The following is a 17,359-nucleotide window of genomic DNA, read 5'->3' as shown; positions in this document are numbered from 1 at the left end:
AATTGCCTAAACTCAATCACGAATCCCGATAGTGGAAACCCCATTCTTTTTGATAAGTCACTCACCTCAGAGAAAATCTTCATAAAACGAACTACAGCAATTACAGCGAGTAGCAACAACAGCCAGCTAAATAAAAATATTATAACTACTATAGACTCTAACTACTATGAGGCATATGGTTAGAAAAAGAAAGATTTTGTTGTAGAGCAAACAATGTATTTAGAAAATTTTACCTTATTCATGTGAATCCAGTTCCAAAAATTATATAGCTGTCAATAATTCCACTAACCAAACATTATCAACCATACATCCATTATCATACCTTTCCCTGCATATTTTATTATAAGAAATTTTATCTCACTTTTCAATGCGTGTCCTACCAACACAGAGTCTCCAGTAATAAAAACATGTTCACACACTTCTCTATCCACTCGCTAACTGCTAGTCCGTCCAACCACAGAATCTCTTGCCGAGGGCGCAGAGCGCTGTCAGCGATATTAACACAGTCTACAGCGCTGCCAACATACAAACAGATTACTTACCCTGTCACATCTTCCGTCACGTGATGGGACACTACCCTGGTACCTAAACAGCTCGAGTAACTACGCCGAACAGGTGTCGGAAGGCGCAACGGTGCCGACCGACCGCCGTGTCATTCTCAGCCGATAGACGTCACTGGATGCGGGTACGGTCAGCACACCGCTCTCCCTACTGCTGTCAGTTTTCGTAACCGGAGCCGCCGCATATCATCCAAGTAGCTCCTCAATTGACCTCACAAGCGCTGAGTGCAACCCACTTGCCAACAGCGCTCGGCACACCCAAACTGTCACCCAGCCAAGTGCTAGCCAAATCCGAAGCGCTTAACTTCGGTGATCTGCCGGGAACCGGTGTTACCACTGCGACAAGACCGTTGGCACGCTGAATGTAATGATTCATAAATATTTTAGCGATTTAAGACTTTACTTTTCCATGTAGCACTGCCTCATTCACAAATGCATTTCACTGAGACTCTAAAGACAAAAAATTGTTTCTAGAATGAAACTTTTACTCTGCAGTGGAGTGTGCGCTGATATGAAACTTCCTGGCAGATTAAAACTGTGTGCCGGACTGAAACTCGAACTCGGGACCTTTGCCTTTCGCGGGCAAGTGCTCTACCAACTGAGCTACCCAAGCACGACTCACGCCCCGTCCTCACAGCTTTAATTCCGCCAGTATGTCGCCTCCTACCTTCCAAACTTCACAGAAGCTCTTCTGTGAACCTTGCAGAACTAGCACTCCTGAAAGAAAGGATACTGCGGAGACATGGCTTAGCCACAGCCTGGGGTATGTTTCCAGAATGAGATTTTCACTCTGCAGCGGAGTGTGCGCTGATATGAAACTTTCTGGCAGATTAAAACTGTGTGCCGGACCGAGACTCGAACTCGGGCGTGAGTCGTGCTTGGGTAGCTCTGTTGGTAGAGCACTTGCCCGTGAAAGGCAAAGGTCCCGAGTCCGAGTCTCGGTCCGGCACACAGTTTTAATCTGCCAGGAAGTTACAAAAAATTGTGTTAAAAGTGTACAATATGAGTGTGGCACTTAACAACGTTGCAGGTGACAGCCCGTTGCACTACGGACGTGATCAACAGCTGCGCTTTCGGCATCTCCAGCAACTCGGTGGGCAACCCGGACGCAGAGTTCCGCGAGCTCGGCAAGAAGACCTTCGAATACGGCATTCACAGGTCGCTCGAGGTATGTCTCAAGGCTTTTGTTTCTTTGTATTTCGTTTTCTTTTTTAAGTTACAACAGATTTCCAACTCAAATATTTTTTTTTTTCCCCCGCTAAACCGGGACTCTAAACCCGTATTTTGCGCTTCTCAGGATGTGCAAATCATGGGTTGGGTTCGCCCTGGTACAAATTTTCAGCTGTCACTATAGATTGATAGCATTTCAATCTCAGCATATATGAATAGTTTGCACTGAAGTCAGTATTTTATGTCACTGCACCTTCATTGATTTCACTCTCACCGATCCTTTCATTCACTTCAGAGGACATAATTAATTTTATGTGTTATTATTCTGCTGTTGTTGGAATGCAATGAATGAAGACTTCAATATTCTTCTCTTATCGCCCGTTCCGCTTAGAAAAACGTTTCCCAGTGCAAACTGCACAAAGAAAAAGCAAGAACAAAATCAAGTAAACGTGATGTCTTCAGATGAGAGTGTTGTCTGCCAGTCAGTTACTTCACTGCAACATGACACCGCCATGACAACTGCCTAGCCATGACCTGTCAGATGCGTTTGATTAGCCATACGCCTGGTTGTCAGGCAGCAAACAAGTCGGTCTCCGTTCTACACGGAAGACTTCAGCTTGCCGCCCTGTATGCTGTGGTCGGACGTCGTCTTTATAAACTTGCAGACCCTGTCACGTGGTAAACATTAAAAAAAACATTGAAAGCGTTAGGTGATGATTGTTTGTGTTAAAATATCTTCGGTGTGTACTCCAAAATGAGTGACGGAGAGTCATGTCGTAGTAGTACAGTTGTCCAGAGGCAGATTTTGCAGCTACCCGATCAACAGACAGTTTGAGACAAGACACATCAGGATGACAGGCTGCTCATTCGGTGAACTGACCGACGTTTGGGTCATTACGGCAGTAACAATGGAAGCATTGTGGATATTGGACGTACGAGTGATAGGAAGAGTCTGGAAGACATCTGGCTTCCGACCTCGAGCAAGTGTGAGTCTCGGGTCCCTCTCTATCTCATCCAGAGAAATGACGTGTCATTAATAAGTGTGGCATCCTCTCACGTTGCAATACAAATTTTCTCTCTGCATTCTTTCTGTCGCATCCCAGTAACACCCCAAAAACGACGGCATGAACACTTGCCTTTCCGAGTCGAGTATTGTTCAGTAACAAAAACGCGCACACATTTCAACTGGTAAGTGTAAATATGAAGATATTACAGGCTGCACACTCCCAGATCATTTGGGGTCACGCGGTGGGGTGCCCTCTCCTACGATTTTGAATCTCCTCCAAATATTACCCAAGTAACACAGACTGCCTAGTAAATTTCCAGGCAACTTATTCATCTTCAGAAGTGTTCCAGCTGTTCCAGCAAGAAATCGCCCTTCCCCACGCATCATGGTACCCTATGGCTATCCTCGTTCTGCGAGACACTTAAGTGTGATTTACAGAGTATCCATGTAGATGTAGGATCTTTACATCTCCAACGATGTCATCTACAATCTAAGACAATAAAAGGACGCACCACGAAGGAATTAACGGACTGGGACGAAAATCGGTAGATGTGATGTACATGTACAGACAATTTCAGAAAAATTCGATGATTTATTCAAGAGTTAGAGCTTGACATATTCAGCAAGACAATAACGTGTTTGTCTTATGGAGGAAGCACTAATTCGGATTGGCATTGATTTATAGAGCTGTTGGATGTCCTCCCGAGAGTTTTCGTGCAAAATTCTGTCCAGTTGGCGCGTTAGACAGTCAAAATCTCGAGCTGGCTGGAGGGCCATGCCCATAATGCTCCAAACGTTCTCAACTGGGAAGAGATCCGCCGACCTCTCTGGCCAAACTAGGGTTTGGCAAGCACTAAGACAAGAAGAGAAATTCTAGTCGCGTTTGTGGGGTCAGGGGGGGGGGATTTCATTGCTAAAATGTAAGCCCATGCCATGAAGGGCAACAAAATGGGGTGTAGATTATCTTCGAAGTACCAGTGTGCTGTAAGGGTTCAGCGGGTGACAACCAAAAGGTCCTGCTATGAAAAGAAGCGGCTCCTCAGACCACCACCACTGTGGCGGGCGACGTCAGGTTGCTATCCCACGGCCGTCCGAGCCGCCTGGAGACATGTCTTCGCTGGTGATCGGGGCTCAGTTCGAAATGGGGCTCATCACTGCAGATGATTTTACTCCAGCCAATGAGATTCCAGGTCGAAGACGTGTCTGGAATGGCTTCAGTTGCTCGATTTGCGACGCTCTTTATCTTGGATAAAACTCCATCCGAACAGGCCATGAAGGCCCAATGGTACCGACCGGCCGCCGTGTCATCCTCAGACCACAAGCGTCACTGGATGCGGATATGGAGGGGCACGTGGTCAACACACCGCTTTCCCGGCCATATGTCAGTTTACGAGACTGGAGCCGCTATTTCTCAATCAATTAGCTCCTCAGTTTGCCTCACAAGGGCTGAGTGCACCCCGCTTGCCAACAGCGCTCGGCAGACCAGATGGTCATCCGTCCGAGTGCTAGCCCAGCCCAACAGCGCTTAACTTCGGTGATCTGGCAGGAACCGGTGCTACCACTGCGGCAAGGCCGTTGGCCCTTAACTTGGATAAGTCATCCAATTTTTCTGACATTATAATCATTTCTTCGTCTGTACATGTACAGCGCATCTACCGATTTCCGTCCCTTTCGGATAATCTCTTCGTGGTGCGTCGTTTTACGGCTTAGAGCGTCTTTTTACCATTTTCAGGATTTTGCGGAATTATGTATGTAGCATATACATCCGGGATTTACAGCGGAAATTTTTTGATTACCTGAAATCTCAGGGTATCTGACCTTTTATTTACTAAATGCAAAAACTTGATAGCTCGCTGATGCGCAACCCTAGTTTCAAAAACAACACGACGTACACACATGACATTCAATCACAGTTCCAATATACAATATATCTTGAATGTTAGCATGGAGAGCTGCATCAAACCAGTCTCTGTCTGAACTGAAGACCACAACAACATATATACAAAATAAGGAAAATGAGGAACTTTTGCTCAAATGTATTTTAATATTGTAAAAGTAAAAAATTATTCATGCTACTGATTTTGCTAACAGTAGAACAGAAAATAGGAAAATACACTCTAAGAAACAGACGTACCATGAAGGAATTATCCGAATGAGACGGAAATCGGCAGATGTGATGTACATACACAGACAAACAAATGATAACAATTTCTAATAAATTGGATGATTTGTTCAAGAGAAAGAGCTTCACAAACTCAGCAAGTCAATAACGCTTTAGTCCACTTTTGGCCCTTATACAAGTAGTTATTCCGCTTGGCACTGATAGATAGAGTACCGCCGAGGGCTACCGCGCCATATTCTGTCCAAGTGGCGCGTCACATCGTCAAAATCCAGAGCTGCTTGGAGGGCCCTGTCCATAAAGCCCCAAACATTTTCAAATGGGAAGAGATCCGGCAACCTTGCTGCCCGAGGTAAAGTTTGTCAAGTACGAAGACAGGCAGTAGAAAATCGAGCCGTATGCGGGCGGGTGGGCATTATCTTGCTAAAATGTGAGCTCAGGATGGCTTTCCATGAAGGGCATCGGAACGGGGAGTAGAATATCGTCACGTAGGACACGACCTGAGGCGCTAGTTACTGCAAGACTTCTGTGCGGACACTGTCGAGTCAGGGTATTTTCCCATTTTTTTTTGACTTTATGACAGCGACTGTGTCGAAATTCTGAGAACTAATTCAAGTTGGAGGATATAGAGCACAGAAATTACTGACATACATGCGACTGTGGATTTCTCTTTGCACACTGAGCAAGAGATGACTAAACATCCTTAGCCAAAATCACTAAACATCCACAGCCAAACTGTTTTAATCATTTCTCTGAAATATTTTGGCAACCGTCGAAACAACTAGTTACAGCAGTCAGCTTCTCGGAGGTTTCACGAAACGCTCAATTTTTCTCTGTAAATACGGAATGTACATGCTACTAACTGCATATACTATATCTTAGATGGTTTGACAAACATGGCGTCGCCATGAAGGTTCCAGGTGTGTGGACATGTCTCGGCCAGGTAATATTCAAAGCAGATTACTTTACTAAAGCTGAACATATATCATGATTACATCCTAAAGCACACAACATGGTAAAATTTTAAGATGCCATTGTCAGCAGAGATTCCGCAGCAGCATAATGGTGCGTGGTACGGACCTCCGCTGCGTGTAATTGGCAAATCCCTTCTATCGCGGAATGATGTCATGTCCACCAGGAGATTACGTCACAGTCAAGCTGTTGAGGACGCCGGTTTGCCGTTCGTTTACTACATTCCACCAACAAAAGAACCTGAACTTAGTTAACACAGAGGAGGGCATCAGTGAACATAAAGCTGCTATAGCATTTTTGACTACCGGCGTTACGAGGAATGTTTAGAAAGGTAGGAAAATATTGTTACTTACAAGGGAAACTCCGCATCGCACCACCCCTCAGATTTAGTGGTTAGATGGCCGCTGTGGCCGAGCGGTTCTAGGCGCTTCAGTTCGGAACCGTGCGACTGCTACGGTCGCAGGTTCGAATCCTGCCTCCGGCATGGATGTGTGTGATGCCCTTAGGTTAGTTAGGTTTAAGTAGTTCTGAGTTCTAGGGGACTGATGACCTCAGATGTTAAGTCCCATAGTGCTCAGAGCCATTTGAACCATTTAAATATAAAGTTATTTCAGAAGTACCACAAAAAATGTGATACGGTGGTTACTGATTACAATGTATGTAACTGATCTAGCAGATAGCGGTGGAAGTTCGATGTGGGTATTTGTAGATGATGCGGTTTTCTGTAAGAAGTTAGCGACAGCAGAGGACTGTAGCGATTTGCGGTTTCCACAAAGAAACTCTGTCTCGAAATCTGGCAGGAAATCCAGAGATTCTAGCCGTTTCTAAAGTACACCAGCGGCAATACACAGTCAATGCATTCACTGCGCGATAATAATGGTGATGATAGTGCCACTAACTCAGAGTTACCATATACGGTTTTCCGAAATTCCTTTACCAAAGTAGACTCAGTAAATATTCCAAAATTCGAACCAAAAACAACTGCCAACATAAGTAACCTAGAGTAGAAGAAGAGAAGTCACATCGATACCCAAGAGAGAAAATAGGACTAGTCCGCTAAATTACAGACCCATGTCACTAACGTCAATTTGCAGTAAGAGTTTGGAACATATACCGCGTTCGATCATTATGAGATATCTCGAGGAAAACAATTCATTGACAAACAGCTGACATGCATTCAGGAAATATTGACCTTCTGAAACACAACTAGCTCTTTATTGTCACAAAGTAGTGAGTAATATTGACAGACGATATCAAACCGATTCCATATTTTTAGATTTACAGAAGGCTTTTGACACCATACCTCACAAGCTACTTCTAATTAAATTGCCCGTTTATGGACTATTGTCTCAGTTGTGGGACTGGGTACGTGATTTCCTGCCACAAGGGTCACAGCTCGTAGTAACTCACGAAAGTCATCGATTAAAGCAGAAGTAATATCTGGCGTTCCCCGAGTAAGTGTTATAGGCCCTGTGCTGTTCATGATCTTCATAAACGATTTAGGAGACAATCTGAGTAGGACTTTTAGATTGTTTGGAGATGATTATGTCATTTAAAGTCTTATAAAGTCATCAGACGAGCAAAACAAATTGCAGAAAGACTTAGACAAGATATCTGTATGGTGCGAAAACGGGAAATTGACTGAAAATATGAAAAGCGTGAAGTCATCCACATGATTACCAAAAGGAATCCGGTAAATTTCAGTTACACGATAAATCACACGATTCTAAAGGCTGTAAAATCAAATAAATACTTAGAAATCGTAATAACGAATAACATAAGTTGGAACTGTGAGATGTTGGATGCACATCGGATAGGATCGACGGAGGTCATCGAAAAAGTTTAAAGAAGTGCAACTCGTTTTGTACTATCGCGAAATACAGAAGTTAGCGCCACGGACATGATACGTGAAGTGGGGTGGCAATCATTAAAACAAAGGCGTTTTTCGTTGCGGCAGGATCTTGTCATGAAATTTCAGTTACCAACTTTCTCTTCAGAGTCTGAAACTATATAGGGTGGAATGATCGTCATAATCCAATAAGAGAAATCAGAGGTCGCACAGCAAGATTTAAGTGTTCGTTCTTCCAGCGCGCTGTTCGAGAGTGGAACGGAGAGAAGTAGCTTGAAGGTGGTTCGGTGAACCCTCTGCCAGGCACTTAATTTTGAATTGCAGAGTAATCATGTAGATGTAGAGGTACAGAGGACTGATGACTGGTAGTTGACACAGAACGTAAACAAATTTCACATATTACGCATAAATAGGTAAAGAAATCCATCTGTAGAACTGCATTGACGAGTCATTTGAAACAGCAACTTTTGTGAAATATCTAGGACTAACCATCCGGAGCAACCTAAACTGAAAAGATCACATAAAACAAAAAGTAGGAAAAGCAGATGCCAGGCTGACATTCGTATAGAGAAAAGGAATTGTAATTCATCCACGAAAGAACTGGCTTACAAAAGTTTAACGGACTCTTGAGTATTACTCATCTGTCTGGTACCCTTAACATGTTTGATTAATAGAAGAGATAGACAAGATCTAACGAAGAGCGGGATGTTAAATCGGCGCCAGAGCGTTACAGAGATGCTCAACAAACTTTATCGGCAGACGCTACAAGAGGCGTTACGCATTATGGATACACTTGCTATTGAAATTCCATGACAAAAAATTTCTGAAATATTCGGAAAATATATTACTTCCTCCCACATACGTTTCGCGAAATGACCACAACGAGAAAATCCGAGGTTTACCGACATACTTTCCAAGCGCCATTCAAGAACAGAACAGGGAAAGTAGGGGGGGGGGGGAGGGGGGGAGGAAGGGAGAGAGGCGGGGGATACAGATAGTGGTGCCAGAAGTACTCTCTGCCATTCACCATAATTTAGTTTGCGGTTTATTGATTACTGTGGTGCGCAGGAGAAAAGTCCTTCCCCGTTACGCGGCTGAACCCCTTTGGGGTCTCCAACAATGCCGTACCACACTTCCTTTGCTTTTATTATGAGAGAAGAATCGAGGAGTCGAATGTTAGTGCCCACATATAGTACTCTATCAACACTGTCACACCCGTGGCTATATGACACACTGCATAGCGATTTGGTAATCAGAAACTCCATTTGTTGAGCCAAGAAAATAATTCTTACCCCACCAGCTTTCTGAGCACCTTCCTTTTGCGTTGAGCGCCGTCGCAAAAATGTGTAGAACCCTTAATACGCAGCCGGTCGCGGTGGCCGAGCGGTTCTAGGCGCTTCAGTCCGGAACCGCGCGTCTGCTACGGTCGAAAGTTCGAATCCTGCTTCGGGCATGGATGTGTGTGATGTCCTTAGGTTAGTTAGGTTTAAGTATTTCTAAGGGACTGATTACTTCAGATGTTAAGTCCCATAGTGCTCAGAGCCATTTCTCTAATCCGTAGGGTACAGGACTGTTTCCTGATACAATCACGCTAAAAAGGTTTTCGTTCGTTTACTCAAAAAATTCCAGCTGAACACTGAAATGGTATAAGTCATGAACCTCATGTACGCCATTGCCTGATATTAACTAATGATTTGAAACCAATGTCTTACAGAGACATAATTTTCGCTTGTTTTGCGTTTTATTGGAGCCACAAAAAGTAACCCCATGTCAGGACTTATTGTGTTACTAGTATTTGAGGATTTGTTGCCTCGTAACCTTTCTCTTTTCCTCTGCTCAGTTCATTTTCGTTCTATTCTTTTTGGATATTCCTGGAGCTGACTCATCTTCTATTATTTGGTCCCATATTTTGTTCATTTTTGTTTTTCAGACCTACTTCTTGTTTGTTCTAGATCTTAGATAAATTATATTAAAAATTTGTTCCGGTAAAGTATTAGGACTTATTAAGTGCCCTTAGAGAATAATTCTTATTTTTCTTATGCCTCGTGCAATTTTCTCCACGCACTTGTAAATTTCTTGTTGACTTTTTAATACACTGTTTCTTCGACTTGCCCAACTATGAACATGTAAAGGATTATTTTCTTGTTTATTTCATACATTTATCCGACTTTGCCCATACTCAAGCAGTCCAGCACAGAGGCCGTTTGGTCAGGTTATTGTACAGTGGAGTCTTAACTTTGTGTCTCAGATTGGAAATGTCTCAGACTGGAAAAGCAATTTTATTTTATTTTTCTCGGTCAGTGTAGCATTTTTACATGATCAAGAGTCCGGGAGAGGCCCTGCAGGCGATGTCGTGCTGTTAGCAAAGGCATTCGCCTCGGTCACCTGGTGGTATAGAACATTAACACCAAATTTCGACGCACTGTCGTAATGGATAAATTGGTCGTACGTTCCACATTGATTTGTGCGGTTATTTCACACAGTGTTGCTTGTCTGTTGGTACTGACAACTACACGCAAACGGCGCTGCTCTCGGTCGTTGGGGGAAGGCTATCGGCCACTGAGTTTTCCGTGGTGAGAGGTTGTTGTTGTTGTTGTGGTCTTCAGTCCTGAGACTGGTTTGATGCAGCTCTCCATACTACTCTATCCTGTGCAAGCTGCTTCATCTCCCAGTATGTACTGCAGCCTACATCCTTCTGAAATTGGTTAGTGTATTCATCTCTTGGTCTTCCTCTACGATTTTTACCCTCCACGCTGCCCTCCAATACTAAATTGGTGATCCTTTGATGCCTCAGAACATGTCCTACCAACCGATCCCTTCTTCTAGTCAAGTTGTGCCACAAACTCCTCTTCTCCCCTATTCTATTCAATACCTCCTCATTAGTTATGTGATCTACCCATCTAATCTTCAGCATTCTTCTGTACCACCACATTTCGAAAGCTTCTATTCTCTTCTTGTCCAAATTATTTATCGTCCATGTTTCACTTCCATACATGGCTACACTCCATACGAATACTTTCAGAAACGTCTTCCTGATACTTAAATCTATACTCGATGTCAACAAATTTCTCTTCTTCACAAACGCTTTCCTTGCCATTGCCAGTCCACATTTTAGACTTCGACCATCATCAGTTATTTTGCTCCCCAAATAGCAAAACTCCTTTACTACTTTAAGTGTCTCATTTCCTAATCTAATTCCCTCAGCATCACCCGACTTAATTCGACTACATTCCATTATCCTCGTTTTGATTTTGTTGGTGTTCATCTTATATCCTCCTTTCAAGACACTGTCCATTCCGTTCAACTGCTCTTCTAAGTCCTTTGCTGTCTCTGACAGAATTACAATGTCATCGGCGAACCTCAAAGTTTAATTCTTCTCCATGGATTTTAATACCTACTCCGAATTTTTCTTTTGTTTCCTTTACTGCTTGCTCAATATACAGATTGAGTAACATCGGGGAGATGCTACAACCCTGTCTTACTCCCTTCCCAACCACTGCTTCCCTTTCATGCACCTCAACTCTTGTAACTGCCATCTGGTTTCTGTACAAATTGTAAATAGCCTTTCGCTCCCTGTATTTTACCCCTGCCATCTTTAGAATTTGAAAGAGAGTATTCCAGTCAACATTGTCAAAAACTTTCTCTAAGTCTACAAATGCTAGAAATGTAGGTTTACCTTTTCTTAATCTAGCTTCTAAGATAAGTCGTAGGGTCAGTATTGCCTCAAGTGTTCCAATATTTCTACGGAATCCAAACTGATCTTCCCCGAGGTCGGCTTCTATCAGGTTTTCGATTCCGAAATGGAACGTCCCATGCGTCTAGCTCCAACTACCACTCCGCGCTCAAAGTCTGTTACTTACCGCCGTACGGCTGTAATCACGTCGGGCACCTTTTCACACGAATCACCTGAGAACGAATGACATCTCAGCCAATGCACTTCCCCTTTTATTCCTTGTGTACGCGATACTACCGCCATCTGTATATGTGCATATCGTTATCCCATGACGTTTGGCACCTCATTGTGACGTAGGGCTTTATGTTGGAAGGCGTGGGCTTCGTACGAGGCGTTTGTTGGCGCCCAAATAATTTTATTTCCGCTGCAAATCTTCTGTTAGAGATCCTGTCACTGCTTTTTGAAGGTGAAAGTGCTGATAATTTTTACAACTCTGGCAACGAATAAAATGAAATGAGGTTGTCGCCCAGCAGTGACAGCGTTGTGCTCGGCAGGTGCTGGTGTTCTTCTTCACGCCGTACCTGTCCCGCCTGCTGCGCTGCGTGTACCTGCAGAAGGAGACCAACGAGTTCCTGCGGCGCGTCTTCTGGGAGACGCTGACGGCCCGCGAGAAGGGCGCGGCCGCGGGCGCGCCGCTGCGCAACGACCTCATCGACCACCTGATCCAGCTCAAGAACCAGGGCTCCATACAGCGCGACGCCGACGACGCCGCAGACGGCCCGGAAGACGGCGACGCTGCACTGGCGCTGCCCGTCAGCGACGCGGATGAAGACGTCCTCAGGAGGAAGTTCGGTACGTACCAAACGCACAGTCTTAAGCCGTCGGCACTCGGACCGTGCTTGCGAACGTCAACGTTGAGCCTGCCGACTTCAACGTGCCCGATGCGACTTGTGCATACGTAAAGTGTGCTCCAGGGTGGTATACGCGATCGCAACGCGCTCCAGCAGCAGTTGTTGGATGTTTCTAGTTCTTAAATCACACTGTTTACGAAATGGGCGCGTATAAAATTCCTACATTACGTGCATTAAAACGCACATTTCCTACATTGGCCATATGATAGTCATGTTGTTCTGTATACATAAATAAGAACTGGATATGTTTTAAAGCAAAAATGTCCAGTCAATAAGGACATCAGCTTATAAAAATTCCATTACAAATGCGGCGATACAAATTTACAATAGTTCTTCACATAAGATAAAAATTATTTCACCCATCTCACTAAAACACTAAGGTCATTCTTAGCCCGCCCGGTTAGCCGTGCGGTCTAACACACGGCTTTCCGGATTGGGAAGGAGCGCCTGGTTCCCGGCACGAATCCGCCCGGCGGACTTGTGTCGAGGTCCGGTGAGCCGCCCAGTCTGTGGGTGGTTTTTAGGCAGTTTTCCATCTGCCTCGGCGAATGCGGGCTGGTTCCCCGGTTCCCCTTATTCCGCCTCAGCTACACTATGTCGGCGATTGCTGCGCTAACAAGATCTCCACGTAAGCGTACACCACCATTACTCTACCACGCAAACATATGGGTTACACTCGTCTAGTGTGAGACGTTCCCTGGGAGGGGAGGGGGGGGGGGGAGGCAACTGGAGGCCGAACAGCACAATAACCCTGGGGGTGTGGGACGACGGAGGGGTGAAGTGGACTGCGGTAGTCGTCGTGGGGTTGTGGACCACTGCGGCTGCGGCCGGGACGGAGCCTCTCCGTCGTTTCTAGGCCCTCGGTTAATATACAACATGAACAGTGAAAATTTGTGCTGGACTGGGACTGGAACCCGGATTTCAGGCTTTCACGAACGGTCGCCATAACGTATGAACGACCCAAGGCCAGACTCAAATTTCCCCATGTCATCAATCATGTGTCAACAACCTGCACTCGTACATTCATTATCCATATTCCCGTACAGGGGAGACACTTTAAGTGAAAGCTGCTTCCCCGGTGTGCCTGTGTTGTTCAGAAGTACGATGCAATGTTCCTGCGGTCATGCCAGCGCGTAGGATTGATAGCACAACTCCCTGGCAGGCGAAAGACGCAGCAAGCTGAACGGGTCCCGTGAAGCTCGCCACGCTTGCGGAAACCCAAGTTGGCCTGCCTTAACCACTGTGCTTCAGTGCAAATGTACTCTTGTGTCGCCGTCGCGGCAGGTTGAGCTACTTTAATGGTAGCGGCGGAGGTAGAAACTGGCAAGCTTGACGGAGAATGTGTATAACTCTGAGAAATCTACACGAGAAATCTAAACTCGCAGAGCGCCATTAGATCTTGGCCTATTCTAGGACACTGCCGGCGAGCTGACTTTCGGCGCTGTTTACGCGACGCGTATTTACTCGCAAAAGCTCTCCGAGAGCAAAAACTCTCAGGTGTGCTCTTAGCTCTACGTTTTGCGCGCAGCTTGAGCAGATTCTGTTGGCATGACGTGTGCAGATTTCTCGGGTGACGACCTGCTGGCGCAGGCGGCCATCTTCTTCGTGGCGGGCTTCGAGACGTCGTCGTCGACGATGACGTTCTGCCTGTACGAGCTGGCGCTGCAGCCGGACCTGCAGACGCGCCTGCGCAACGAGATCCGAGACCACCTGCAGCGCGCCGGCGGCCGCTTCTCCTACAGCGTGATCCACGACATGCGCTACCTCGACATGGTCATCTCCGGTGAGTAGCCCACACTGCGCAGTCTCGTACCTTGAAACCTGTCACACTATATCGTAACTGGACTTACCAGCATTAGGGAACACAGCACATCTTAAAAGAAACGATTATGCATTGGTGCACTTCATAGTGATCTGTCACTAGACAATGGCACAAAAGGCCGAATCGCAATCGTAAATAAAAGCATCTAATAACAGTCGACACAGAAAACGTTGTTACTTCTACGAGGGTTGGAACTTTAATAGTGGCAACTATTAATATACAGCTCGTAGAAAATAGATACGTGTTTCAAAGTTTTACTGATCTTCAAAGTAATTTGTAGCAGTTCTGAAGCGAATGCCGTGAAGTGTTTCCATCACTTTAGAAATCGAGTTGAACTCACGAGGGATTAAGTCAGGGGAGTGCAGTAAGGAGATATAGCTCTTAGCAGCTCCAGCAGTCAATCAAATCTGTAACAGCTTGCACTGTACGTGCTTGAACATTGTCCTGCAAAATGATGGTCAGGTCCTGCAGAAAGTGTCATCACTTCTGTCTCTAAGCTGGTCCGCCGGCCGGGATGGCCGAGCGGTTCTAGGCGCTTCAGTCGGGAACCGCGCGATCGCTACGGTCGCAGGTTCAAATCCTGTCTCGGGCATGGATGTGTGTGATGTCCTTAGGTTAGTTAGGTTTAAGTAGTTCGAAGTTCTAGGGGACTGATGACCTCAGCTAAGTTAAGTCCCATAGTGCTCAGAGCCATTTGAACCATTTTTCTAAAGTGGTCGTAGGTTGTGTTTCAAAAATGAACAGCATAGAGATAGAAGTGATGACACTTTCTGCAGGACCTGACCATCATTTTGCAGGACAATGCTCAAGCACGTACAGTGCAAGCTGTTACTGATTCTACGCTCGCAGGTTCGAATCCTGCCTCGAGCATTAATGTGTGTGATGTCCTTAGGTTAGTTAGGTTTAACTAGTTCTAAGTCTACAGGACTGATGACCTCAGATGTTAAATTCCATAGTGCTTAGAGCCATTTGAACCATTTTGTTACCGATTTGTTTGACTCATTGGGCTGCTAAGTGCTATACCACCTGCTGCACTCCCCTGACTTAAGCCCTCGTGAGTCCAACTCGATTTCTAAACTGAAGGAAGCACTTCGCGGCATTCGCTTCAGAACTGCTACAAATTCGTCGGGCAATAGACCGCGCCGGTCGAACTGTCAACACAACTGGCACTGCTAAGAGTATCCTACGACTTCCACATAGCTGGCAACGGGCTATACACAAAGCTGGTGACTACTTTGAAAGTCAGTAAAACTTTGAAACACGGATCTATTTTGTACGAGTTGTAAATAAATAGTTGCCAATATTAAAGTTCCAACCCTCGGAAAATAATGCAGGAATGTGGACGCAAGAAACACGAACTAGTCTTCAAAAGACATTACAAGATGAGTATGAACAACAGTGAAATGGTAATAGAGTTGTGTCGAGTTAAATCAGGAGATGCTATGGTAATTACAGAGACACTAAAAGTAGTAGACAAGTTATGTTATTTCGACGGCAAAATAACTGACGTTGGCCTAAGTAGACGCAATATAAAATGCAGATTGACAATAGCAAGAAAAGCCTTTATGAAAAAGAGAAATTTGCTAAAAATCGAGTATACTCAGAGCTATGCTCAGAGCTATTTGAACTATTTTGAACCATGTTGCAAACAGGACGATCGAGGTGGGCTCACAGTTTCTCGATTGGGTCTAAATCCGAGGAATTTCGTGACTAGTAGAGCACGGTAAACTCATTCTGGTGCTCTACGAACCACGCACGTACACTGCGAACTGTGTGACACGTTGCATTGTTCTGCTGGTAGATGCTATTGTGTCGAGGAAGAACAAAACTACATGTAGGAATGGACATGTTCCACAAGGATAGATGCATACTTATGGTGATCCTGCTTACTTATGACGATCCACTGTTCCTTCCAGAATGACGAGATCACCCAGGGAAGGCCACAAAACGTTTCCCAGGCTACATACCCTGCAGCCTGCATACTCTGCCCTCGACCCTTCCGACGGTTGTTGCTGGGTGTTTGATTTCTGTCCGATGGAGCATAAGATCTGATTCATCTGAAAAGGCCACTTCTCGTCTCTCGCTGGACGTCTAGCTGCAGTACTGGTGCGGAAATTCCAGCCTTCGTGCTGATGGACAGTATTCAGCAACTGTGCATGAACCGTGAGCCTGCTGTGGGGTCCCATATGCTGCAAATTCGCAGAACAGTAAGTGAGGAGTCACTGTTGGCAGCCTCTTGGTTGATCAGGGCGGTCAGTTACTAAACGGTTTCACATGTATTCGCCCATACACATCTTCGCAGCCGTCGTTCAACCTAGTCGGCTATGGTCTGTGGTGAACCATAGTTACCTCGGCACCAGTTTTGAATAGCGCAGTTTTGGCTTGCCCCGTATATTTCAACCACTTTTGGCTTGACAATAGCAAGAAAGCCTTGATCCGAAAGCTAATGACCATGCCCTTACGTCAGAGAAATCGCCTGTTTCCACTATTCGACAACGATTGCATTATTTCCCGCGTTCGCCCCCACCCCTTCCCCCGACCCTCTTCACTGCCAGTGCAGCCACCTGCCATCTGTGAGTAGTTATTGCACGTTGACGTCTAACATAGTCACGTTGGAAAATGCCGTGTGGCTAGGACCTCCCGTCGGGTAGACCGTTCGCCTGGTGCAGGTCTTTCGAGTTGACGCCACTTCGGCGACTTGGGTGTCGATGGGGATGAAATGATGATGATAAGGACAACACAACATGACGTCCCTGAGCGGAGAAAATCTCCGACCCAGCGGGGAATCGAGCCCGGGCCGTTACGTATGACATTCCGTCGCACTGACCACTCAGCTACCAGTGGCGGACATAGTCACGTTAATGTGACTGAACCGTGTAAATTTCAGTGTTAGGCATTCTTTTCTGAAGATACTTGTTTGGAGTATAGCGTTGTACAGAAGTAAAACGTGGACGGTCAGCAGATCATACAACAAAAGAAGAGAAACTTCTGAAACGTGGTGCTACGGAAAAATGTTGAAGATTAGATGTGTGGACCAGACAACTAACGAAGAGGCTCTGGGTCGAATTTTGTGGCACAACACTAAAGTATGGCATCTGTTGGAAGGACACATTCTGAGGCATCAAGGAATTATCAGTCTGCTAATTGATGGAACATACGAGGAGAGGGGGGGGGGGAGCAGGGCGGAGGGGGGGGGGGAAGGGAGAGTGTAACAATGTAGAGGGATCCCAAGACTTGACTACAGTAAGCAGGCTTGATGTTGACAGAAGTAAACTGT

At 45.5% G+C, this 17,359-nt stretch overlaps 1 protein-coding gene and 1 pseudogene across 1 annotated transcript in view; one reads left to right on the top strand and one right to left on the bottom strand.

Moving 5' to 3' along the window:
* LOC126190385 (cytochrome P450 6k1-like) overlaps positions 1 to 17,359 on the top strand; it is a 173,869-nt gene that overhangs the window by 99,134 nt on the left and 57,376 nt on the right. The window contains exons 5-7 of the mRNA XM_049931018.1: positions 1,591 to 1,728; positions 11,904 to 12,201; positions 13,822 to 14,043. Of these exons, the coding sequence (XP_049786975.1) occupies positions 1,591 to 1,728; positions 11,904 to 12,201; positions 13,822 to 14,043 (658 nt within the window). The remainder of the gene's footprint in view (positions 1 to 1,590; positions 1,729 to 11,903; positions 12,202 to 13,821; positions 14,044 to 17,359) is intronic.
* LOC126100497 (5S ribosomal RNA) lies at positions 4,199 to 4,316 on the bottom strand (annotated as a pseudogene).

The sequence above is a fragment of the Schistocerca cancellata genome, chromosome 1, assembly GCF_023864275.1.
Source record: "Schistocerca cancellata isolate TAMUIC-IGC-003103 chromosome 1, iqSchCanc2.1, whole genome shotgun sequence".
NCBI classification, from domain to species: Eukaryota; Metazoa; Arthropoda; class Insecta; order Orthoptera; family Acrididae; genus Schistocerca; species Schistocerca cancellata.
The sequence above is the reverse complement of the archived record's forward strand: the minus strand, read 5'-3'. Positions and strand labels throughout refer to the sequence as shown.